The sequence below is a fragment of the Oreochromis niloticus genome, linkage group LG23 (genome assembly GCF_001858045.2).
Source record: "Oreochromis niloticus isolate F11D_XX linkage group LG23, O_niloticus_UMD_NMBU, whole genome shotgun sequence".
Classification (NCBI taxonomy): Eukaryota; Metazoa; Chordata; class Actinopteri; order Cichliformes; family Cichlidae; genus Oreochromis; species Oreochromis niloticus.
This window is the reverse complement of record NC_031986.2, coordinates 42,427,587-42,453,613: the sequence shown is the minus strand read 5'-3', so window position 1 is coordinate 42,453,613 and position 26,027 is coordinate 42,427,587. Positions and strand designations below refer to the sequence as shown.

The 26,027-nt window shown below is 42.2% G+C and overlaps 1 protein-coding gene across 4 annotated transcripts; it reads left to right on the top strand.

Annotated features, from left to right (window-relative positions):
* The first annotated feature begins 36 nt into the window (after nt 1-36).
* Nucleotides 37-25,959, top strand: shdb (Src homology 2 domain containing transforming protein D, b). Of its 4 annotated transcripts, none has more exons than XM_019351893.2 (8): nt 37-167; nt 3,621-4,001; nt 5,669-5,819; nt 9,648-9,869; nt 19,561-19,638; nt 20,419-20,593; nt 22,192-22,311; nt 24,703-25,959. In XM_019351893.2, exons 2-8 carry the CDS (start codon nt 3,672-3,674, stop codon nt 24,887-24,889), a joined length of 1,263 nt encoding a protein of 420 aa, XP_019207438.1. In that variant the 5' UTR covers nt 37-167; nt 3,621-3,671; the 3' UTR covers nt 24,890-25,959. The 4 variants fall into 4 exon arrangements, with proteins under 4 accessions (XP_019207438.1, XP_013123293.1, XP_013123291.1 ...); XM_013267839.3 differs by lacking the exon at nt 37-167 and adding an exon at nt 240-376; XM_013267837.3 differs by lacking the exon at nt 37-167 and adding an exon at nt 2,694-2,950.
* Nucleotides 25,960-26,027: the final 68 nt, after the last annotated feature.

Sequence of the window (26,027 nt, the reverse complement as noted above, 5' to 3'; positions counted from 1 at the left end):
AAACGCCGGATCAGCGTTTGATTGGAGATGATGGATGACAACTTTGTTCTGTCGCGTGCAGCACAGCCAGCCAAAGGCAGACTTGTTCTAAAAGTTGTGGTTTTAAGAAGCGTAGAGAAGCAGTGACGAGCACAGACGTTTCATAGGGTGACTGTGACATTATCAAGATATTACGTCATATATAATTTGTTGTTTTGTCGCTGTTTTCTTCTGCGGGAGTCTCCTTACCTCACAGTTCAACACGGGTAGTAGTAGCGGTGGGAAAGTTCCCTAGTTTAGAAATTTTAGCCAATCACAGAAAGTAAACCTCACCAATGGCAACACTGGAGGGCCCGACCCCGGAAGCAAACACCTTTATGCAATAAGAAAGAGTGAGGTGAGGGGAAAATAGAATTTGCCTTAATGTTACTGTATTACAGGTGCCACGTAAAGACTAGTGTGTGTTTTACTAGGCTGATTCGCATTACTGCCTCTGCGGTTTATTTTTGTTTTTTTGTTTGCAGTTGCCCTGTTCTTTGTCATAACTGCATGATAAGTAAGTTAACTGTGGTTAAAATGGGACATTGGTGTGCTGTTGCTTATTAAAGAGCACATGGAATGCAATGCACACCAACCACCAAATGAGGGCAGTCGATGCAAGGCATATGAAGCTATGGAAATCCGCTGCTTCTACAGGTCTGCGTTGCCCCCCCACTACCTCCTTATTTCAAGGCAAATGCTCATGCTGACATTAAGATTAAACTCAAGGCTTTGATATTGTGTGCATCACTGTGTATGTGTGAAACCTGTAGCTTGTTTGTGTTTGTCAAATTTCATAAATGATAGCACATTGAAGCCAAAATCTGAGTGAAGCTTGGAGTTCAGAGAAAATGTCACAGCTATATTTAGCCCGTTATAATGAGGCAGCCTTATTAATTCTATGAAAAGAAAAATGCAGAGCTTCTTTTTCTGTTATGTAACTGCGTTTATTTTTGCATGGAAAAAAAAACAACAGTCACTGTATACCTGTCTGATTGTGTGCCTGTCAGTCTGACTGTCTCTGATTTCATGTCGCTGAGAGATCCAGATTTTCCATTTCAGTTTTTCTCCCCTCTGTGCTCTCCACGTGTCCTCCTCTTGCTCACTCTGACAGCTTGCATGTCTGTTCATCTCTGATTTTTCCATCTACTGCTTAGTCTCTGTCTTTGAGTTCTGGCTTTCACCCTGGTCGGGATGGAAATAAAAAATTAGATGTATCCTCAATATGGTACTCGCTAGGGGGTTAGAGGAGGTGTTGGATTGAAGGGATTGTGCAGATGAAAAAAGGGGAAGGTGTGACTAAGGGGAGGGGGAAGAGAAGAAACATTACAGCTACAGTGAAAGATATGACAGGAGATAAAAATTCAAAGGTAGAAAAGAAAGGGCAGGGGAAGAGATATCGGGAGCTAGTAAAGCTCCAGGAAATAATGACAACCAAAAGATGGCTTTTTTTCCCGTTGTCATCTGGGAGAAAAGATTGTAGGTCATTTGATAACATGATTTTGTGGGGACGGCATATTTTTGTTAACTTAATAAATATATGGATCTAATTCCCATAAGATAAAATCTTTAGCACAATGCCCATATGATAACAACTGATTCTCAGACTATTTGAACCTCACAATGAGACTTTGTTTTCAACTCTGGAAAACTTCTTTCTTTTCCCCAATAAGAATAATGGCAGGCATTTAGTGGCTAGTGAAATTGAATCCCTTCTTCACATTTACTGCTTCACTGCTATAATTGATTTAAATTGGGCTGCAGGGCCCACAAAGATTTGCATTCACACTAATAAAGTGCACTCAGATTTCTTTCAGAAACACCTGGAGCCTTGTTTTCATCTCTTGACCCTCTTTAGGTATGGAGCCAGTACTTGGTAAACACTGGTGGAGACAGACTCGGTAGGCACAATGGCGGAGATGTAAAAAGCTAGATGGGATAATGTTGATGGCTGTGCTGATAGTGTGGTGGGGGTGGATTCTAGCTTGCTGACCTCATCCTTTCTCTCTCACCCCTGGGAGAAAGTGAGCTCATAAAGAAAGAGGCATTTACGGTCTTTTAACAGACTTAGATGGTCCTTACCCACTGTTGCACACAATCCAATTTTCCTGCCTGTGCAGTGGATGATGTGACATTTGTGAGAGGATGAAACACATTCAGAGAGATCAGTAAGGATTAAAAAGAGAAGATGAAACCCAAACATTCTTAAGTTTTTCCCTCAGAGTGGATGGGACTTGTTTGTGTGATAAGGCTTTCTTTTGTTTTGTTTGGTCGCTACAGCCCTACAACCCTGATCATGTTGTCAACTGCGTGGGAAGCAGATGACATTTTCAATACTATCAGTGCGTTTGAAGTTCCCCGTTCTTAAAGGCAAAATCATTTAAATAACCTTGACTGACGCTGAAACATGAAAATTGTCCAATGATGTCATGCGAATAAATAATGCACAAGTTTGGATGACATTCGTGCGAGGTGTTTTTTTTATTTCTTCTTTATTTCTCCTCCTAGATTCAGTTTTTGATTTGTGCTCCTCGTGCACCTCTTTAAGAGGATGCAGCTATTGTTGAAGCATGTGCGATGTGCAGATATTTCAATGAATGAACGGTCGGCTGACTGCGAAAGAGAGGATGATATTCCACAGGGAATGAAGCACCTCCCCTTTAATCGCTCGGTTGAGTTTCTCTCGGAGCTGTAGTCCTTCTCGACACTCGCGCATTTTCTGCCAGTCGTTGGAGGAACTCTGCTGGATTTCAGTGTTCTTGTGTTAGAAAGGAAACTGTTTGTTTTGGTTTCTTTCGTTCTTTCTTGTGCTTTTGTGGAATAAAAAGTGGAAGTAGAAGGTTTTGACACTTGTCGGTGTCGTTTTGTTGTCATCGAGATGGAAAAACGCGGAATAAAGCATCCAAAGTGGCTGAAGGACTGAATTGGCTGGGTGAGTGAATGTGCTTTCGGAGCGCAGCGCTCGTTCTGGCTTTTAAATTCAGTGTTTTGGTCATTGTTTTTGAGGGGAAGTTTAGGGAAATCCGCCTATCTTCGGCTTTCCGAAATAAGACTGGGTCAAAACTGAACTTATTATTTTGTGTTCCACAAATTCCAAAAAGTGAAATCGTTAGAATTTAAAAGAACTTATATTTATTTAATTCCTCGTTGATTTCTAATATTCTCTTCCAGGCTTTGCTTTTACTTTTGTATCACCGCGTTAGAGTCGCCTTTTATTGCTGGGGTGTGAAATGTAATTGCAGCCTTGGGCAAAGTCCAGATGCCAGACGTTATTGCTCCCTGCGTAAAACAAAAGGAGTGCGTAAAGCCCAGCTGTCGGTGTAGTTTAATGTCACACGAATGCATGTAAAAGCACCGAAATCGTGGTTCTGTGATCAGGGGGAGATAATCCTACACAAATATTGTTAGTGAAGCAGACCTGTGGATTATTATCGTCGCGGGGTTTTTTTTAATAATAGAAAGATTAAATTTTTAACCATTGACCTGTCACATTTAGAAAAGCACAAAATCTCACAAAGCAAATCCAGCACATAGCTCATAAAGCCTTACAAGAAAAAAGGTAAAGCAATAACCCTTTATCTGTCCATGTTTATCTCATCCAGCCTCCTGCTCTCCCTTCACCACACACTGGCATATTTGGAAGCTGAGTGGCAATGGCCAAGTGGTTAAAAGACTATCTGAGCTTTGGCAAGAAGGTGCCTCCACAGCCTCCAACACCAGACTACACAGAGAGCGAGATCCTCAAAGCCTATCGGCTCCAGAGAGACCTCGATTTTGAAGATCCCTATGAGGACTCAGAAAATAGATCCAGGGGGGAGTCTGGAACGTCTGAACCTGCAACACCCATCTATGGGTCTCCCATGAAGTCATCCAGTGTGGACGTGAAGTCTCCTAAACACAGACTGATCAAAGTGGACTCACAGGAACTGGGACGCACCAAGATCCTACTTAGCACCATCTCTTTAGAGGATCAGCAAGAGCCCGTGAGTTTCTCTTTGTACCTATATAAAGAAAAATGCAGGCGATGACAAGCTCGGATTTTTATGTGGCCTATCTCTTGAGAACTAGAGGGATGACCGGAAGGCAAGAGAAGGAAAAAAAACTGTCCCACTTCTCTCATCCCATTTCCATCATCGTGACAGTTTTATTGATCAGACTCCATAAGCAAGTGACTTTAATTTGTGTCTGAAATATGCATTGTTTACATAAATCATGATATGTCCTATGCAACACATAATCTTACTACCTTAGATTGAAGAAAGAATTATTGATGGCTTGAGCGGACCATTGAATCAGAGAGGGTCACAGTCCCCTGAGTTTATGTCCTATAAATAATAGATGGGGTTTGGTTTTGCAAGCTGAGAGAGACCTCCACATGAGCAGATGTTAGGAACCATATACTGTATGGTGTATGGTGATATGTCAAGGGCCAAAGGGAGCTGAAATTTATTCTTTGGCGCTGTTTGGGTCATCAGGACTGTATTGCTCTCTTGGCTGTGTGCTCTGCATATTGTGCTGTAGAAAAGCTACTGAGAATTATAAAAAAAAGGCAGATGTTAACAGAATGACTGGAGAAAAAAATAAAAATTTTACAGCAGTATGGTGTACACATCAACTCGGCAACATATGTTGAATAAGTTATGGAATATTTCATGCTTTTCATCACTGCAGTTAAATCCATGACTCCACTCATGGAAAATGCTACAAGTGCAAATGTCCTGAAGTGGGTTGAAGTAGCAGTCTTAACTGAAGTCAATAGCTCCCTTCTCTGCCCCACTCTTCTTCTGTTCTCATTAATTTCCCATGGTCTGTGGGAACATCCGCACTCTAATTGACATTGCAGATTCCTGTGCATTGATAGATAACCTGTTACAGAATCAACATGGGATTAGGATGTAATTTTACCAGGGCGTGTATGTGTTTATCTTGAAATTGGCCAGCAAGTCTTGCTACAGTGATTTCCTTTGTCAGAGAGAGTGACAGACAAAGAACATCGTGCGTGTGCATGGGTTTATAGATGCATGTGCGACCATATGCTTTCCTATGTAGCTGTCACTGTGCCAGATTACTACTGTTTTCCTCCTGTGCTTGTAAGAAAGAACAAATGCCACCAACTGGACATTTCCCTCTTTAATCTCCTCTTCTCTACCTTCAGCCAAAAACTGGGTCGTGCTAAGATAGGATGATTTCTCACTCTGTTGTTTATTCATTTAATGTGACAAGAAAGATGCAGTGTGTTTCCTTCAAGGGATTCAAGAGTTAACTGTCTTGATTAGCAGCTAAATATAGTATACACGGTAATGTTGTACATGTGTTTTTGTTTGTGAGCAAACACCTATTTAGCATGCCATTCAGTGGGGATCTTTCTGTGCAGCACTCCTTACTTTTTTGGCATTAACATGGAGACTGTGTTTCCCAATTATCCAAAAAACACTTGTTTTCTAGGATACTTAAAGTGTTTGGCTCAAACGTTTGATGTGCAACTCCAGAAATGCTGGATAAAAGTCCAACTAATTATAGCCTGTCACTGGAATTTTAGCTCCTTTTGAAAATGTGACTCATTATACTGAGTCAGCATTTTCTTTCCAGAGGGTCAAGTTAAAGTTGTATAAATCTTCTCTTTCATGAGGAAGTTTGTTTTATCCTTTAGGTGGTGCCGTCCGCTCCGTTGGCTGGAGACACAGATTATTCGGACCCATTTGATGCTCGACTGAACCACCGACCAGACCCAGATCTTCGACCTGTTCCCTGTGAGAACAACGGCTATATGGAGCCCTATGAGGCCCAGAGGGTCATAACAGGTCAGGGCACCCTTAACACCCTAATCTAATCAGTCCCAGTTTTACCACAGGTTTTCATTTTTTTTTCTCATCCTTGGCCTTTTTCATCTAAATGTCACCCTCTTTCCTGCAGCTTCAGAATACAACAGCTGGATGTGTTACTGATTTTAGCAGATGGCATTACGTCACCTTAATGGTATCTTCTCTTCATTAGCTCCTTGTACATTTTAGGTTCAGGTTACTTTATTTGTAACCAGAGGTAGATTTGATCTGCAGTAGTACGTCACCCATCTTCACATGCACATTTTGAATACAACTACAGACATAATACAAAATACTGAAGAAATAAATAATAATACCAAATTTACACAACGTCATGTAGGACAGCCTGGAGGATGACTCGTTTTGCTGTGTTGTTTTGCACTTTGCTATTCTGTTATATCTGTATGCAAAAAAGACACTGCACCCAAATCAGCAACACTGATCAATCTAATAAACTTAAACCTGCACCATCCTCCCTATTCTGGTATTTTAAAGAGTACTTAGTGGAAATATTAAGCAGCCTAACTAATAGGGTTGCCAACTCCAAGCAAAAAAAATAAATAAATAAAATAAAATAAATAGGGAACCACCCCCCACCCTCCGCCTCATAATGCTTAATTGACGTAATCAACTTTAATTTAATGCACAAAAAAAAAAAATGCACAGAAATCAATAATTTTTCTACAATAATTAAATAGATTCAACATCTTTCTTCAATAGAATTGCAGACTGCACAAATGGTATCTTCCCAAAGGAAAAAGTACTATAGCTTAGTAGGTTATAAATTTGACTTAATAGTTCCTATATACAATAATGGATTTCTATACATTTTACATCAGATGAAAACTTTGGTTGTAAGATTCAGATAATTATTTATTAAAAGCTAGCCGTGACAATTAGAAAGAAAAGTGGGGTTTTTTTGCCCCCCTTTCCCTGTTAATGCCCTATCGGCCCCCCTGGCTAAACTTTGCTAGATCCGCCCCTGCACAGTTACCAGCCGTCAGCTACGTAGAAAAGGATCCTGGTGTAGAAAGTAATATTAAATAAATTCTAACAACAGCTTATCAAGCTTAAACGTGCTGCTGTTGTTTATCCGCTGGTTTCCTCTTTCTGGCGCAAAGTGGGCGATAAACAAACAAGAGAGACGGGAGTTGCGACAGAAAAGCCGATCAGCTGATTATTGATCAGTTTCATGATTGAAGTAGCAGCAGGAGAGGGAGGGAGAGAGGCAGTCGCTCCCAGCATTCGCTGGGAATGCTTTACAAACATTCAGAGATGAACTTACACACTTGCTTTACTTCTCTGAGATACCTTTCTCGGAGATTAAATGCTGGTTTGGAAGCACGTAGCGAGGCTCCAAATGCTCAACCAGACTGCCGACAGGTCTCGCACGCCACAGCCACTCTATCACGAGACGCGTACTCCTCCGACGTGCTAAGGTTATGAGCTGGGTTATGCTATGTCGCAAGTTTTGTGAGGTGCTTTTGTGATATTGAATGGATCGGATTACATTTTATATTTCTCTTCGATATCCGATCCAGTAATTTAGGTCAGTATCGGACCGATACCGATACGTAATATCGGGTCGGTCCATCTCTAGTATAAATATCGTATAATATATTATTTAATTTCTACATTTGTTAGCAGAGTATTCACCACTAGAGCCTTGTAACAGACCATCCCAGAGTATTTTAGCAGCCAGCTGTGTCAGTTCTCAGCCTCACAAAAAGTCCCTTTAAAGAGTCTAGCCACGATACAGTCTTGAACCCCTCCCCACCTCTGTGATTATTTTCTCCCACATCGTCTAGCTCACATCTATCGTTTTCCATTTGTCTCTCCTTCTATAACATCTCTGTCTGCCCCTTTAGCCCCTCTCTCTCCCTCGTCTGTCCTAGTCATTTAGTGTGAAAGCCTGCCCCCTCCTCTCTCTCCATTTCTCTATCTCACTTCATCTCAAGGGCTCTCCCCGGCCCTGAGGGGAGTCATCGGCTGTCACTCTAATATGTCCATTACTGAATTTTGTGCCCTGTCCTTTCTCCGCCGTCACTTGTGCTGCCCTTTTAGTCGTCACGTGAAATTCATAATATCATGGATAAGTGCATGGAGCATCCCTTCCTTTGCCTAAACTGAGAAATGCTGGAGAAATTCTTTTGTCGTTCAGCTGGAAGGAGCTATTGGAGAGATTAGATGTGCAGTGGTGATGGTGCAGCATTTGGGAGGCCATTGTCAAATTTCTTTCACTGTCTGCCTGCTTTTGTCTGTCTCTCTGTCTAAATCTGCTGTTTCCCGCTAAAGACCAGCAAAGCAGCAGAATCAGGTGTGCAATCAGAATTTTAATGATCTCACACAAAGACTGTCCTGAAAACTGTACTTTTTAGTAGTCAAGATCTTTAATGCTTACTCTTCTTAAGCAGCTCCGTCGTGATTCTTAAATTTGGCTCGTGGGGATAAAAGATTGGTCTCCCTACTGACATGCATCTGCATGCCTAAACACTCAGCAGACTTCCTGTCGTCATTCCCTTCAGTCTCCCGTGTCTGTCACTCTGTCAAATTGCTGTTTCTTACTCCCGCCACCCCACCCCCACCCCCTGCTTGTGTTTTTCTCCATCGTGTTTTCTGTGAATTTATCATTTTATTTCCTTCATGTTGGCTTTTATCTCCCGACCTTCATCTTTTCCATCTCCAGGCTGCCACGGCACCACGGGTTCCCAGCACAGGTAGAGCAGCATACAGCCCCACTGTGCTTCTGTCTCAATGACTTAACATCAAACACTGACAGACCCCAATCCTCCCTCCGCCCTTCCTTGCCTTTCTCTCGTGTCCTCTCCTTGTTTCCTCATTGCTTCCTTTTCCCCTTCCTTTTCCTTCGGCTCCACCACATCCTCTCCTCCTCTTTCCCTCGCCTCTCTGCCTTGCTCCTTCTCTTTCACGATTTGCCCTCCACCCTCATCTCCATTACCTCTGGGTCTTTCCCGAGGGGCCCACCACTTGGTCACCATGGTGATTACAAGACTGCCCAATAGCTGTATCTTGCTGTGTGAAGGTTAAAGTTTTTCTCTGCCTTTCGAAAGCAAACCTTTCCATCTACTCTTCCTTACAAAACAACCAGATGTGTGCACAGAAATGCCTGCTCTTCTATTTTTTCCTCTCATTTTCGCTACTACTACTACTACTACAGGCACATTTCTGAGGTCAACATATAAAAAGCCATTGCTGATTGGTATTGCTGCAGCATAGAGGCTCTTACTGATGCATTTGGAAATCAGATTTTCACCTCTTGGTTGCATCAATAACCTTAAAGCCTTTTATCTCATGGCCACGTTTGACTCCACATAACAGTTGCAGGTGCCAAGTAGCATTTGTTGTTTGAAAACCCGCAGAGAAAGTAATGAAAATGTTAACAGGGAATTGCGGATGCTGTGTTGAGCTGTGCTAGATTGCTGCTGGGATTCAGGTTGGACAAGAGGAGGGGTGGTGGGCTGTCTACTGTGTTGCTGCTCAGCATCTACCCCAAGGCATCATTAAGCCCCCCCATATGAGATTCTGAGCTCACGGCAAGCTGTGCAAACATAATTTGTCTCTTTCCCCTAATTCTAGTCGAGGCAGAGCTCAACAGGCTTTTCGTTTAAATTTTTTAGCTCGGAATAATATTAGCATAGAGGAACGTCATCTGTGTTGTCAGATACTATTTTGTAATGTTATCTGTTTTCTTTCAGACTGGTTAAACACGATGCAACAGACACATTTTTGCATGTATATGTTCGTGGCAATGTATGAACTTGTGTTCTTTTGGATCTGACGTGACAGAGCTGCAGCGTAACCCAGGAGGAGGACGGGCGCGTGGAGGGCTGCAGCTCTATGACACCCCCTATGACGACATCCGAGGCCAGTGTCTGGGTTTGATGTATGGAGAAGCTCAAGAAGACGGCAAGGAGAGCAGCAGGCTGCCGCAAGATGACGAGAGACCGGCTGATGAGTATGACCAACCCTGGGAATGGAAAAAGGACAACATCTCTAAAGCTTTTGCAGGTAGTTAGAAAACTAACTGTAGTGCTTTTTTAAACCTAGTTATACTGCATAATTAGGTAGTAATTTATGAGCCTGAAGAAGCAGTGAATCACACCATTTCCCTTCAGTCAGTGTTAAAAGAAACAGATGAAAGTTTTCCTTTTTCACATGTCACACAAAACAGGACATGATTAACTTCAGAGGCGCTGCTCACTGCTGGAAATGTCCTGTTTAATTTAAATGAGGGCGTCGCTGGGATAGAGCATGCAGGAGGATGCAGGACGCATGATGCCCACTCACTCACTATAATTTTACTGGACAATTACACCCGCTATTCTCACACGGGGTCATTTGAACATTTGCATTCTCATCGGCACTCCATCAGGTAATATATAGAAAGGTTAGGGGTTGCAGTGAATGTGTGAAACTGCTTTAGTCAATGCAGTCTCCCATAATAACAGGTTATTTGCAAAGAAAAGTGCCCACATATTGGCAGTTCTGTATTCTGTTAAATGTACCTCGGTGTAAACCTGTGAATGCCTATCAGATGAGCGTTCTTGAAACCAGATGGTGTGATGTTAGTCTGATCCATGAGGCATGTCAAATTTAGTTTTAGCTTTTTTAAAAAAAAAATTCGGTAGAATATGTCAAGATGGTTAAGATCAGGATTAAAATTTTCTGTTTTTAAAGGTCAGAGCACTCCTAGGAGCACACAGACAACCCCTACTGCTGATACTACATGGCGAAATAATCGTCTAACTCTCTTGACCTTTAATATAGTTATTACATCCCCCCAACCCCACCCAATCATTACATCTCCAACCCTTTTTAACAGGAAATAGCGAGGGCTCTGACTTTCACTCTCAGTTCAAATGACGACAAGCCTCTCTTTTAATGTTTAAATGCTTTCTGGTGAATATTGATTTCTTGCTGCCACACATGTGACTGACCGTGGACTTAATCTATGAATTGATCATTAAAACCGATAATGGTTTCTTCTGTGTCCGTATGGGGGAAAAAAGGAATAGTTGTCAAGAAGAGACGGATAAAGATAAACATTGTCATATTAGCTACAGTATTTCTTTAAAAATTGACATAGCGTGTCATTTTTCCTATTTGTTAAAGCTGTGTAGTTCATGTCTCACATCTCGTTATGTTCCATATAAGGAGTCAAGTTGGAGGGAATGAATGAACTGGGAATGAAAGAGACCGAGGGATGAAGAGAAACACAATAGGACTGATAGATGATTTAGGAGTGGATCAGTGCAAGGCATTGCCAGGCCAAGCCAGTCTAATTGAGCTGCATCTCCAAGTCACCAAGGTCAAGGTGATGGGATAATAAATCAACTTGCCTTGTCCTCACTCCCCTCCAATACCACTCTCCTCCCTTCTCTTTCCCTGGTGTGTATGCCCACCACCCCATCCCCCTCTTCTCAGTTAATTACATGCCTACATGTGCGTGACTGATCTAGTGCTAATAGGAGAGTCATGGTCAGTACACCATTGTCAGACACATACACACTTTCAGAATCATATCCATGCACACTGTGTTCATGCCCAAATCACGCTACGCAGAGGAGCAATGAAGAGACACCGTAACCTATTTGAGAGTGATTTCAAAGAGGAGGTGCATGGCAGTTAATTTCAAAGCTAATATCACCTTTCACCTACTTAGCATTTATTCCTGCTTTATCTGTCATTTACTTCCTCTTCAGCTTTTCTTCCTGTTGCCACATACACTGTGCACTCCTGCAGAGGAGCGCTTACAGCACCATTAGAGAACGCAGTGGAGGAAAACGCTTGTGCAGCTCGAGTCGTCTGACCCCTTGTTTTTTCCATTTGGAGTCAGCACTCTGAGCTGGCGTGCTGTCTGTCTGAGCACACCAAAGCACTGAAGTGTAAACACACAAACAGTGTTTTCCATTCTCACATTTAATCCATATTCCCAGGCCCTCTCAGCGTTGCTAGGCATGGCCCACTTGCAAGGATGGGGAGAGATGGGGAGGTCAGAAAAATAGAGGGATGTAAAGAAGGGGAAAAAATGACATGAGAACTAGGTAAGAGAGTAAGAAAGATCCAAAGAGAGATGAAAACGGAGAGAATGCTAGCTGGAGCGTAATAGAAAGGGACATCCAAGGTTATGGTATGTTTGGTGGCAGCTCACTGGATGTTTTTGGAGTCCCAGTGCCTCTGCGGGGAGGGGCGGTGAGGGGTATTAATGGTCGGGAGCTGTGGCGAGGTGTGGAGGAAGGAGAGTCAGGGCCATTGTAGCGGGGTGCAATCAGTCATCCACTAACGCAGGCTCACACATACACAGCAGCCGTGACAGGGCTGTCCCCTCAGCCCTTCGTCCCTGCGGATGTGACATACTCACTCAGATAACCTGCTGAAGGGGGCAGCGGGGAGGGGGATGCGATCTGCCAGCATCCCTACATCATCACCCACTCACAGGCACAAATATACACACACAAACACACACACACATAAAATAGAGTTTCTACTGGGTTTCCCAGCTCTGATTATCACCATGCACCTAATTCAAGGGTGTTGCGTGCTGTTGGCACAGAGTGTGTGGCTGTGGGGGAGTTGGGAGGATTGCTTTTGCATATTGTGTGTGGATCTGTGTGCACTGCATTCATGCGAAAGCTTCTCTGATTGTGATTTTCACAGCTTATCCATGGTTACATGTAATCACATGGATGAATATTGAGTGCTGTAGCTGCATTTCATATATTATCAGAAATAAGCTTGCCTCCAAAGCATTGTACTTATTTTCTGTTGGTTGCCAGGTCCATATCAGCCAGTGCTGTGAGGTTGAGCCTGTCAGTGCCCGAGGAGTCGGACATGACAGGCCTCTCTCAGCCCAGTGGGTTTTAATTACGACGTTAGAAAGCTGTCACTAGTTACTACCATCCAGCTCAAATTACAGCAGTCATTAATTCCTGGAAGTTAATAGATGGTCCAGCAGTGAGAGATTGGCCCTGCAGCCATTCAGCATTATTAGTGAGCTAATGAAAGGCACCGTCTTATTAGTTCTCCGATGGCCACACTTAATGAACAGATGAGTGGGCGTATAACGTATTTCATGTTTTTGTGTTTTATAGTCCACGACAATAGCTTTGAGCCATGTGATGCCAGTGATGGCTTTGTGAAGTCTGAAAGAGTGGGCACATGATGAGAGAGGCACAAATCAGCTGGAAATCTGGAAAAGGGAAGTTGAATGAATAACATTGCCACCCCTAGTCATTACTATTATGGTGCCATTGAGCAAAGCACTTATCCTCCACTTGTTCCTGTGCAGCTGCTCATTAGGCACCACCAAAAGACTGAACCTCCCCATGCACAGAAGCTGCTCATTATGAATATTTTGCATCCTAAAAGCAAGGTGGTGGTGAATTCAGGGCTTATTTAGGTATAGCTTCAGAATTAGTCTTGCAGCACAAAAATACATTAAAGTGAAATAGTTATGAATCTATAGTGCATTTTTCTTTTTAAATATAGTGCATTAAATATACATAAATTAGCTTATTTCAGGCTAAAAAGAAGGTGAAATTTCCACTTCTGTTGCAGTAGGGATTTTGCAGCCTGTGCAAGTATAGCACTGGTAAATGCACCATTGTTTAAAAACCCTGCATTGTGGCAAGGTATTACTTGCAGGCCACCAGTTTGGTTATTAATACTCACCAGAGCAGCAGATTGATACTGGTGACTTTTATGTTGGACTTTTGATGGCTCTTCTTCTATTTCCATCGTGCAATTAGCATTTTTGTTTGTTTAGTCAAATGTTTGGATAACTAGGTGATTGCTGTGAATTTTGGTTTATACTTTCACATTTCCCAAACTGTTTTCATGATTCGTTAACTTTTCATGCATCATCAGGTCAGAATTTTGATACGCTTTGGTTTGTGTTTTATGTGCAGCGATGGATTACTCTAGCAGTATTATTTCTATAAGCATGTTAGCATGGTGCTGCTAGGATTTAGCTCTTAGTACTGATACATTTAAATAGTAGGTTGTGCTAGCGGAGAATTGCTTGATAGGACATGTTGTCTAACTTAAGTAAAAAGCAAAAACATGTCTAGTTCCAAATGCTGAGTAAAATTTGAGAAACTAGCTACATTAAAACAGTGGGAGTGGGAGATGAAACGTTGTTTAACCTTCTAAGACCCGAACTCTTTCGTGGCATGCATTTTTAATTTCTCTTTGCGATTTGGGCTGATTGGGACCTGATGAATGTAAAAACAAAGAATTACCAGATTTAATTTTTTTACCTGATTTTTGTTTCTGAGAAAAATGAGAGGATATATATTAGGACATTTGTTTAAAATTTTGATAGAACAGTGGCAGTATAATGTCCTCGTAAGTGGACATCAGGCCCTTATACAGCAAAATTTAGTATTTTGGTCTACACAACCCAAAACGTGATGCCCACATATTTGGACACCAGGTCCTGGGAGGTTAAAGATAACAGTGCACATGATTCTAGCTGAACATTTAACCACTCTTCCTGGCAGAAATGGTAGAGTTCATTTAAATTGGCTGGTTTCCTGGTACAGACCATGCTTTGAAAAATAGTCCACAATTTTTTAATAGGGTTCACGTTGGGGCTTTGAGAAGGTCTGTCTGGATTGTTTATGTTAGCCTACTTTATTCATTTTAAAAAATGTTTGTTTGGTATCATTTTACTATTGAAACACACAGTTATGTCCAAGCCCCAGAACATGATGCTACCACCACCATGCATGATTGTTATAATAGTGTTTTTAGGTTTGAAAGCTTCTACTTTACTACTGCAAACATTTTGTCATTGTAGACAAATAGCTCCATAAAACTTTCCTCCAGAAGGCATTTGGCTTGAACATATGAGTAGCTGCAAATTTAAGTTAAGCTAGGGGGTGTCCGTCTTAGGGCAGGGCTTTTTTCTTGGTCAGTACTTTCTCAGCCCATGGTGATGTGCAACAGAGGTCAGTGTGAACAGTGACCGCTGGTGTTCCAACACTTTCCAGTTCATCACAGGGTTGAACCTTGGTGTTTTCTGGTGTGTTGCTAAACATCCTAACCGATCCTAGAGATCTCATCCTAAAATTCTCCTTCTTAGATCTTCACTTGAACTTTCCCATTGTTCTGAGTATTGGCCAATCCAATGAGTCCTGACAAGCATATCCTGCTAAAGAGAAACTACCAGTTGTAGTCAATGATAACGTTACTAATGATGTTAATAAGCCATGGCCTTGTCAAGTTAAACATTGTAGAACCAGTACAACTTGTTAACAGATTTAAGTGAATGTGTTTGTGTATATTTGAGCCTGTATGTATACTTTTGAACATGTGTGGATTAGGAATAAAATTAGCTCAAACCTGTGCATCCAGGCCTTGTTTTTCAAACTCCATAAAGATATACTGAATGATAATTCCATTCTGGAAAAAGAACAGTTCAAAGAAATCATTAAAAGCCCAGAATTACCTTGACATTGATGCCCATGATGAGTGTATGAAAACTTCTGATCACAACTGTATCTCACCCCAACCGGTCGCAGCAGATGGCCCCGCCCCTCCCTGAGCCTGGTTCTGCCGGAGTTTTCTTCCTGTTAAAAGGGAGTTTTTCCTTCCCACTGTCGCCAAAGTGCTTGCTCATAGGTGGTCATATGATTGTTGAGTTTTTCTCTGTATCTATTATTGTACAATCTACTGTGCAATATAAAGCGCCTTGAGGCGACTATTGTTGTGATTTGGCGCTATATAAATAAAATTGAATTGAACTGAATTGAACTTTTTATCTACAGGCAATTGCTAACTCTTTGCAGGTTGTCCAAGAAAATATACAGATGAATAGTTCAAATCCATTATCTTCTCTTGACTAAATAGCACTGTAAGCCAGATGCTGTAGGGCGGTTTAAAGTGTTCATGATTACCAAAGTAGATGCTTTTTTGTGCAAAGCTTGCAAAGACACGATGACAAATGGGGTGTGCGTATAGGCTTTATCTTGATGCATGTACTCTGACAAGGCAAGGTTCCCAGGGTTACCCTGAACATGCGCTTGTGTGTGTGTGTGTCTCTACAGTAACCTTCATGTGCATTTGTGTGTGTGTGTGTGTGTGTGTGTGTGAGGCGGGGAAAAAAAGGAAAGAGCAAATGAGATTTCCATTTCTGGATTGATGCTGCTCTCTGTATCTCTAAGCAGGCCCTGGGGGCATCTGACCAGTCTCTTCATCAGTTTACTCACACAATAGACTCTGCCCGCTCTCCCACTCTCACCTCCTTTTTGTATTTGTCACATTTCCTGTCTTTTTCCCCTTCCGTCTTTCCTTTTTCCCTCCTTCAGCCTGAACCTTGACTGACATTAATGAAAAGACATTTCTTTTGTGTCTCTTCCTCATTGGCCTGTACGAGAGATAACAGAAGTAGAGTAGGGCAAGAAAAGAGACAACCAAGGTAGCCTGGAAAGAAAGACAATGTCCCAGTTAAAGGGGGAAATAGGTGAAGGAGTAGTGACGAAGAAAGAGGATTAAAAAAGACGGAGAGCACCATGAATCCAGAGGGACATGGATATAATGAATGTCTGTAAAATGGAGAAAGAAAAGATGGGTAAGGAATTGTTATAGAAAGGGAACTTGTTTGAATATACATTTTTTTGGTATAAGGTGATAATTATAAATCTTACTGGGGTCTTTGTGTCCAGCAGAAGGTCTTTGTGTGTAGAGACACGATGTGATGCCAGAGGTATTTGGAAAAACAGCTGTCTTCATTACTGGACCTAATGAAGCTGTTATATTGTCTTTGTCTGCTCTCCCTTAATTATGAGGACACAGAAAACAGCTGGTGCACTTGAAAAGTTACTTATCCATCACATGAGAAGATGTGTCCTCTGTGCAACACACAGAGTAAAACCTACTCTCATTTCCCTCCCCCTCAGATAATTTCTGGTAATTGTTAGCAGGTATTTTCGGCAACAGGCTCAGGAGATCTTGGCAGACCACAAATGGCTGTTACCTGCTTCATTATCTGGGTTAAAATGGATGAAAAAAACACTATTTTTTGCATAGACATTATTTACTTTACAAATGAAAAAGATTGCCTTTGTTTATTGATGTGGGCGCACATTTGTCTGTAAACCATTATTCTCATTGTTTTGTATTGATGAACTTTCTGTGGACGACGGACCCGCAGGTTCCATTAGGAGTGAATGGAAAACAGATGTTCTCTGGTAGTAAATCAGTGACATGCTGTGAGTGTGTGAATTTGAATAAGTGTGTGTGTGTGTGTGTGTGTGTGTGTGTGTTTATATGTTAGCTTGGGATTCAGTCTTTTGTTATTAAATGGAGGAGCTCTGTGGTTTGTGCTGTAATGCTTCTGCTCGGTGTTTTCCAGAAGAGAAATCCATTTGGATCGCAAAGATAACCATTTTTTTCTTTCTTTCTTTTTAAAAAAAAAAAAAATAAGTCCATCAGAGCTCCCATATTACGCCCCTTTAATAAATTAAGTGAGTCTCGTATCGTGTCCTCATGAAGTGTTTGATGCTCTACCACAAAATACCACCCTTGATATACGGGTGCAGTCCTCCCTATTACAGATGGGCTGTTGTAGTCTTTGTAGCATGTGTGTGCATGTGTGCAAAGGTCACAGCACAAGTTACACAGTCACAAAATCTGTCTTCTGTCTCACAGCTTCAGTTAATTTCTGGGCAAATATTATTTATTAAGTGAATGTAACCTGATATTTAAGGAGCAGTAAGGGTTCTCAGACTGTTGTTGCTGCTGATTCAGTCGAACACGTTTGCTATCAGGGCAACAGGGCTTTATTTTTCCCCCAGTACTTTTCACACCTTACATAAATAATGCACCCCCCCTATATTAGTAGGTCAGTGTTAAGTTTTTGTAGAGTTCCCAGCATCTTAGTTGTCTGGAGTTCGTATTTGTCTGACTATGAATATTTGGCCAGTTTTTGAAGGTTTTGTGCTCTCGGGTTTCTTCTTGATGATAAGCAAGGCTAGTGCAGTTCAATGAGCTGTCTAAATAGAAGTTGTGTGATCAATAAATGAATTAAGTAAAACGCCCGGAAACCAGTGTGTTGTTAAAAATATTCAGTCGGATTTAGTTAAAGATTAGTTGTTTTTCTATTAAGTAAAGCAAAAATCTGCAAATGATGTGAGATGGGATAAACAGCTGAGCCATTTCAGTCTTTCAAGAATTGTTTCATTTTTAAGTTCGTTTTTTGATGAGCGAGCGCAACTTTAAGATTCAAGAATACCAGACAAACAATAACAGTAAAAGTGAGGAAGCTTGATGGAATTTTCTCCTCCTGTAACACGCCACTAGCTGAGGTTATCTCTAACTCAGATGGCTGAGCACATTTTTGATCTCTAATAAATTGTCTCGGCTGTCTCCAATTTCTCTTTCTCTCTTTTCTTGTTACCCTTCACTTGCTTTTGTGTGCTTCTCATTTTAAACCTTCCTCTCTTTCCACACATCCCTCTCAGATTTGCTTGAGAATTAGAGGTGTGAAATGTGATGTGGAGGTGAGCTGACAGGCAGCAGAGTGTTGCAGTGGCGGCGTTTTCGGGGTTTCAGGTTAAGTGTGTGCATGTGTGCGTGTGGACCTGTGTTTGCGTGCATGTCTCCCATTGAGGAGTGCGAGGCCACACTTTAATCCTGGCTTGAGCAGAGGTGCGGCCCGCTCCAGATGGGGCCATTGTACTGCGCCATGCATCAATAATTCACCGAGAGCCAGAGAAAGTGGCGGAGTGTGTCTGCCTGTTCAATAATTAACCAGGGAGGGAGAGAGGCATGTATGTACAGCCCGGGTCTCTTTCCAAACGCCCATTCAAATGGCCTTTGATGTGGTGGGCCTAGGGGGGCTTTGGATTTGTCGGCTCATTAAGATGTCACCCCTCTTTCCCTTTTATTTGTTTTGTAATCCGTTTTTGCAGTGAGCAGGAGCTGAATGCACAGTGTGAAGCTGGAAAGATGCATAATGTACGTGTGTCTCCCTGTGTGTCTGTGTGTGTAAGGCTGCGGTAATGACTGTTACATTAGATGGTCGCCTGCCATGGTATATAATGAGCTATTTTCAGATCTGCCTCGGAGTGCACCTTCAGTAGATTTTTCGCTGTAGGTACCACGATAAATGGAGCATGTTTCGTCCCCACGCGTCACAGTTTCTCTGTCACGCTGCGCTGTGGGTCGTCTTGCATATGAAATCCTTGTTTTCATTACATCTAATGCTAAGGGACAGTTTCTTTAGGTGGGCTGATAGAGATAAATAACCCACGCCTGACATCTCCTGCTCTCTCGGTTTCATTCTCTTTGCTTTCTTTAGTCTTCTCTCCCACAATAAATTACTTTAAATATTGGCTGTGAAACACTACGCTATGTTTGCTCACGTGTGTGGAGAAAGGAGGAAAGAGAGGTACAGTATATCACTTCTCCCCTTCTGACTAAGAGGTTTGGTTAACTGCACTGAACGACACTACATATCTCTCATTTGACACGTCTTCTCTCCTACCCACAGCTTCCTCTTCTTCTTTTTTTTTTTTGTCACGTTGACTTCTCACTCTCTTCACTCTAAAATCTTGCACCCAAGTTCACTTTCACTCCTCGATCATCACCATTTTCCTCACCTGTCTGTTTTTTCATGCTTAACTTTGCTTAAACCCATCTGTTGTTTTCTCACTCCTTTTTCTCTTGCCTCCTCCCTGCTCCCGCCTTTTATTAGAAATGAGGGAGTTGGCGGAGTTGCCTTGGCCTGCCCCTGTGGGTCAGCTGGAGGAGGAGCACCCCACCAAAGAACAAGGTGACCTCTCACCCTGAACACCAACAGCCCCCTTCCCCTGCTTTCCTTCTTCAACCCAAGCACTGAAACATGCAGTCGCCCTGACCTTTATGACCCAAGCTGTTGTCCCGCATCTGCTCTGCCTCCACCCTGAGCCACCAGCGGCCTGCATCTGTAGCACCTGCGTCTGTCCCTGCCTGTTCTAACTGTTGGATGTGGTGTTGGGGGATGTAAGCACTCCCTTCTTACCGCATTCCCCTCGTGCATCAACCATGCATGAAAAGCTCCCCATAAACGAGGATGTCGGCTGTGTTCATGTCAGGGTACTTAGTAGTGCTGTGGTGCACTTAATATTTAATTACAAGTTCACTAGGTTTAATTTCAGAAAATTCAAGCAGAAAAGGGGTAAATAACACTTCAGTCTCTGTAATTTGCTCCAAAGTAGTATTGGTACAGTCAACATCGAGTAATCTGCATTGTCTACTGCAAACAAAGACATGTGCGAGAAGAAAGCCGAGAAGACGCTAAATTCCTGCATCCCGCATCCCGCTTCCCTCCTAGTCTCTCAAACCCACCGATCGTGGTAATTGTGATAATACTGCTGATAGTTTTGTCACTGTTGGACCCCGACGTGCTGTCCTGTAGTGTGACCCACCCATGAGAGGTCTATGCCGCATGCGCAGCTTTGCAGTAGCCCGATGTCTGATGTTTACCCTAGTCTGGCTGAGAGGCTTAATCCCTTTTGATAATATTGCTGTGTAAATAACATGACTCACTCTTTCTGTCCCCGCCTGCCAACAGTGCAGTTTGATAATACAGAGTGGGATCGCTCCTCATCGCCCACAGAGCGGTTGCGTCCTCTGGGGCCCAGATCCAGTCCGCTGGCAGGAGGGGGAATGAAGTTTCGAATGCCCCACGAAGGCCTCACAATGGTGGGGGAGAGAGTGGACCCTACTCTGCCTCTGGAAAAGCAGGTGTATGTATGCTGTCTTTTTTAAAACCCATAGAAAGTCAGCATCTTCTGTTTCTGTTTATCAGTATGGGCCATACTATTCAGGTTTTAATCAGATTAAGAGGCCTGCATGCTCTGATGTTCAGTTACTTCTGACAGGAAATGATTGAGTGCCCTTGAATCTGTCACTTCATTTACATTCACTGTAACACAGGATAAAGACATTTCTACAGGCATCAAACTGTACTGGCAATGCAGTGAGTGATTCAGTGCTCAAACATGGATCACTCCAAGTACATTGAAGAGTTGGATGTTCAGATGTAGAATCATAACGCAGATACATGTGTTGTAAATTAACTAAGAAAAGTCTGTAAAAATATATGCATTGCTGCTATACGCACACCTAAGGCATCCCTATAAAAGTGATTTTGAAATTGGGGGATTGTAGGTGCCACAAAAAAACTAAAACTAAAAAAAGCCAAAGCTTGTCTGATTGCTCTGCTTTGATCTATTAAGGACTTGGGCACATTAAAGTGAAACGATTATGTGTTTCGGCTAAGCAGCACTCATCAGACCTTGCAGGACTGAGTAAGGTTAGAACGAGAGCTAATTAAGTCAGAACATTAAAAACACACATTTACTTTAGTCTTAATTTCAGACATCATTGGTGTAATTTATGTGCTGTTTCTGCGCACATTAAGGGCCGTGTTACTAATGAAATCCAAGCACACACACCCCTTAAGCACAGATACACATTCAAACACACATGCAACACTCCGGGTTGCTCTCACAAGCCTGAACCTTTGTACAAATTCACATGAGGATGGTGTTGATTATTACGCTCCATTACTCCCTGATGATCTCTTAGAGGCTGTTTTGAGCTTTGTGGTTTCCTCCACGAGAAAACAGCATCTCTGTCAGTCTGTAACATACAGCACCCCTTGCTCAGCCATCTCCTAATAAAACCTCATCGTTATAGAAATGGATATTGCAATATCCTTTTTTTTTTTTTGAAGCCCCCCTTTTAATGACACTCCAAAGGTTCTTTGCACTTTGCTCTATCAGTCTGTCCAACGCTTATGTTCACACTGAAGGTTTTCAACAGTGAGTGATGCACTGCAATAAAATTCTGTCCGGACATTCATGCTTGTCAAGAGAAAGAACTGATGGGTTTGGCATTTGCAGTTTTAAGTGCTCAACTGCTGGATGAATTGCAGCGAACTTTGCTTCAGATATCTGTGTCCCACTGAGGATGGATTTTAATTTGTGTGATCCTACAACCTGCTAGCAGGGATCCTGGCTTGTTGACATTTTAGAGCTAGGAAAGTAAAATGCGTGGTGCTCTGAGTTTGTCATCATTACATTTTTTGTAATAATTTTTAAAAAATGAAGAAAGAAGGAAAAACTATACTCTCAGGTCCACATTGTACCAAAGACTGCTGCTGCACTTACCGGGGTTAATCTTGCAATATATTTTTTTAATATCTTGTCAAATTAAACCTTTCACATAACACTACACGTGTCAACATCTGTTCCCAAAGGTGTAAAACACACCCTTTTTTTGTTTATTGGTTTTGGCTTTTTTTCCCCTCATGCCTTGTCATGTCTGTGTGTTTGCTCAGATGGTACCACGGTTCGCTGTCACGTTCGGAAGCAGAGTCGCTGCTTACACTGTGTAAAGAGTGTAGCTACTTGGTGAGGAACAGTCAGGCCAACCGCTCAGACTACTCCCTCTCTCTTCGGTAAGAAACACACTCACGCACACATGCATGCATGCACACGCAACAACAGGCAGCATAACACCTGAGCACCATTTCAGATGAACAGCTATACAGTTTAATTGCATCTTTCTCTTTTTTTCTTGCCAAGTGTGGTAGGAGGAGTGTGTGTGTGTGTGTGTGTGTGTGTCACCACCTGAGCTACTGATATCATATTGCAGTCTCCCACACCGCTCCATCTGTCTCTCCCCCTTCTCTCCCCCTCCCTTCCCTTTACCATCACCTCCACTTAAGATCACTGCCACACTGATTCTCCTCCCGATACTCATTTGCAGGGCACAATACTGCTTATCTGGTCAAATCTCTCCCTTGTAATTACTAGCATGATCCATTGTCCTGGCCTCACCACCATTCTCCCATCAGCGCTCTGTCCTCACACCAACCTTGGGTTCTCTCTGTGGCCTTCCTTCACGGCCCCAGCGGGCCTTCTAAGTGGTAATCAGCCAGGTAGAGCACACTTCAGTGCACACATCATCCTCCACATAATCACTAATGAATATGAATTACCTTCTGTGGGACACACAAGAAGGAAATTAGGCAGGGAGAGGAGAGAGGGAAGAGGAGTGTGAGGGGAGAGGGAGGCACAGTGTGTCACCGTGTTGTGCTGACATATAAACAAGCTCATGCATTACTCATTTACATGAGTAGAGTGGATGTGACACACACACGCACATTTTTCTCCAGCAACAAGGTCAGTACTGGTAATGGTTCAACAGCTGGAAAATTTGCAGGAGAAGTAATATATCCAGAAAATCTTTGAACCATAAAGAAGCTGGCCTTCACTGAAGTCAACCTTCAGGGTCCAGCTCAAACAATATGCTCCTGAGATCTACTGACATACATCACTAAAAAGACACCAAAAAGTGAAGCAACCTGATGAATACACTAGTTTCAAAAAAAGCGCTGTTAAGAAGAACTTTAAAGATTAAAATAAAAAGATAAAGTGCTTTCAGACGCCACCTTATTTCCCAAAGGGGTCACCACAGTGGATGAATCTGCATGTCTGACTTTGCAGAGATTTGTAACTTGTTGTTGTGACCCCCAGAGTCTGGGATTTTGTCTCCTAATACTAATTTGAACCCTTAAAATCTGTAAAAGCCAAACTCAAGTGTGTGTATCTTCACAATCCTTTGGGTTTTACCATCTAGTCCAGTGGTTTAAATAAACTGGCTGATCTTGTGCCAGTACCGTAGCTAGAAAAGGTAGACTAAGCTACTGAAATAAGACTAAACTATTGAAATAAGGGAGAAAATTCTCCTTCTAGAAAGATGTATCAGTTTAGTCTTTATCGGGGTGTTTTGGCTGATTGGTAGGCTTTTTTTTATTTAATACCAACAATATAGCCTTCAGAAAAGATTCTTTGTGTAATAACAAGCAGTACTACCTACATTTTATCAAAAAATGCATTATCTGTATGTTTTGGGGTGGGGTTATTTTCGGTCATTGCTGTTATCTGTCCTTGGAAAATGTGAACCCCACCTACGCTATTCTAAGATTACACAGAAATGTGAACAATAGAAACAGCGACTGATTAAGGATGTTTTAATGGAGACAGGAGGAAGCCGTCTCAAAGTGAGTCAGCACTGAAGTAGGCAGGCCTGCTAGGTTTAAACCAACATGTAATATGCACAAGCACTGGTAGGTTGTAATCTACCATTTAGTACAAAGAAGGCCCAAACATACAGGACTGGATGAAAACACGCTGTCAACTCTGAGCTCTGACATGATGAAGCGTCTGGCTCTGGTGCTCAGGAAGCCAGTGGGACATTACATACTGCCGGTTGTTTGGCTGTTTATAGTTGCAGTGAGTGCTTTTGGTTTCACTGCTCTTCAAAATTTAATTTGGTTTACTTGAACAATGACAATTATGGTGACCGGTTTCAGCCCTTGTCTTTCCCTCCACTTCTATAATTAGACATACATCATGGCTGGCTGGCTGGCTCTTAAAGGGGAAGTCCTTTCGCGGCTGCACGGATTTTAAAGGGGAGGTGTGGTCCTCTGAGCGCAGCCACTTTCACAGTCTGGAGCATTCATCTTTCTCGCTCTCTCTCTGACTTTGTGTTTCTCTTCCTTGTGTTAAAACACCGCTCATCCATCCATCATAATGTCACTTCCTTCCTAATTTGTGACATGATGTTAAATGTTGGTTAGAATCGTGTCCTCAAAGCGAAAGGAAAAAAAGGCGTGAGCATAAATCTGGCCTGTCGCTTTCACCGTCATTACGTGACAAAATGTGTGGAAGCCTGAATGGTGTTTTATGTGCCCTACATTTAATGTCATCCCTCTTCTTTTTTTCACTCTCTTTCTCCTTTTTATGTCCGTCCTCAATCTACGGTTCTGCTTTTACTCTCACAGGAGCTGTCAAGGTTTCATGCACATGAAGTTCACCCAGTGCAAAGATGGCAAGTACGTGCTGGGACAGAACAGCCCGCCCTTTGACACCATCCCAGAGCTCATCCACTTTTACACCACACACAAACTCCCGATCAGAGGCGCTGAGCACCTGTCCTTGCTATTCCCAGTGCTGGTACAGACACTCTGACCGCCCTGGAGCGCCCTTTCAGTGATCAGACACTTTGAACGTGAATGTTTGACTGGATCTACCCAGTGGAGTGAAAGCGTTCTCCTCTATTTTGACTGGAAGACTTTTGATGATTAAGCACATGAGGAGCTTATGCTCTTACCTACCACTGCTGTTGTACCCGTGCCAAGCTGAAACATCTGGGGGATCGATTCACGTGAAATGCAATACCTGAACTTGAGGCACCTTTTCTCTCTCATCCAAACGAGGCTGACTTAAGGACAAAAAAAACGTTCATTTCATTGCATTTCTTTCCAGTGGATGTTTGCAGAGCTCCAAAGAGGAGAACGTGTGTATTCTGAATGTACTGAAGACCAGCAGGAGACTGAGATTAAATTATTGCTGTTCCACATTAACACCTCATCGACACTGGTAAAATATTGCTGTTGTTAGGTGAAAACCTTGCAGTCATTGTGCTGATTTTTCATATTTCTGCTGGAGTCAGTCAGTTGAGTTGTACTGTATCAGATTAGATTCCTTCTTCATCCTCAGGCTCGGGAAACCCTTTTGTAAACATTGAAAAATCCATGTTGCAAGTATGCTATTTTCAAGTGTAAAAGGTTTTTACCAACAGCAGTTATATTCCCAAAAGCTTTTCTACATAAAGTCTTGCTTATTTCCATCCAGTCAGTTCCGTACAGTTTTCTATTGATTTGCTTGACACAGTTACGTTGTTGATTTTCCTTCATAAGCGAAGAGAAGCTGTGTTGTATTTGCCTTGACCTCACTGACCTTTTATCTCTTGTTGCTTGCATTTGAAAGACAATACTGGGTTTATTAAAAGCAGGTCTGGTCTTTGACTAACTTAAGGATAAGATAAGCCTGGAAACTGAGGAGAAGTTTCATATGAAGAAAGAGATGCGAATCGAATATTGAACACTAAAACAAATTGGGATTATTATGAACACTGGCCATATTCAATTGCTTCGTGCATATTTGATTGAATATTGCACAATTTTTGTCTGACAAAGTCATTACATGCTGTTTGGTTAGTAGAAGATTCAATTCACTTTTATTTATATAGCGCCAAATCACAACAATAGTCGCCTCAAGGCGCTTTGTATTACACAGTAGATCGTACAATAATAGGTACAGAGAA

Bases quoted from the DNA above. Each gene is read 5' to 3' on its own strand.
- shdb (XM_019351893.2), top strand. From the start codon at position 3,672: ATGGCCAAGTGGTTAAAAGACTATCTGAGCTTTGGCAAGAAGGTGCCT. The intron at 4,002-5,668 runs GTGAGTTTCTCT...TTTATCCTTTAG, and splicing joins TAGAGGATCAGCAAGAGCCC to GTGGTGCCGTCCGCTCCGTT. The intron at 22,312-24,702 runs GTAAGAAACACA...TTACTCTCACAG, and splicing joins GACTACTCCCTCTCTCTTCG to GAGCTGTCAAGGTTTCATGC.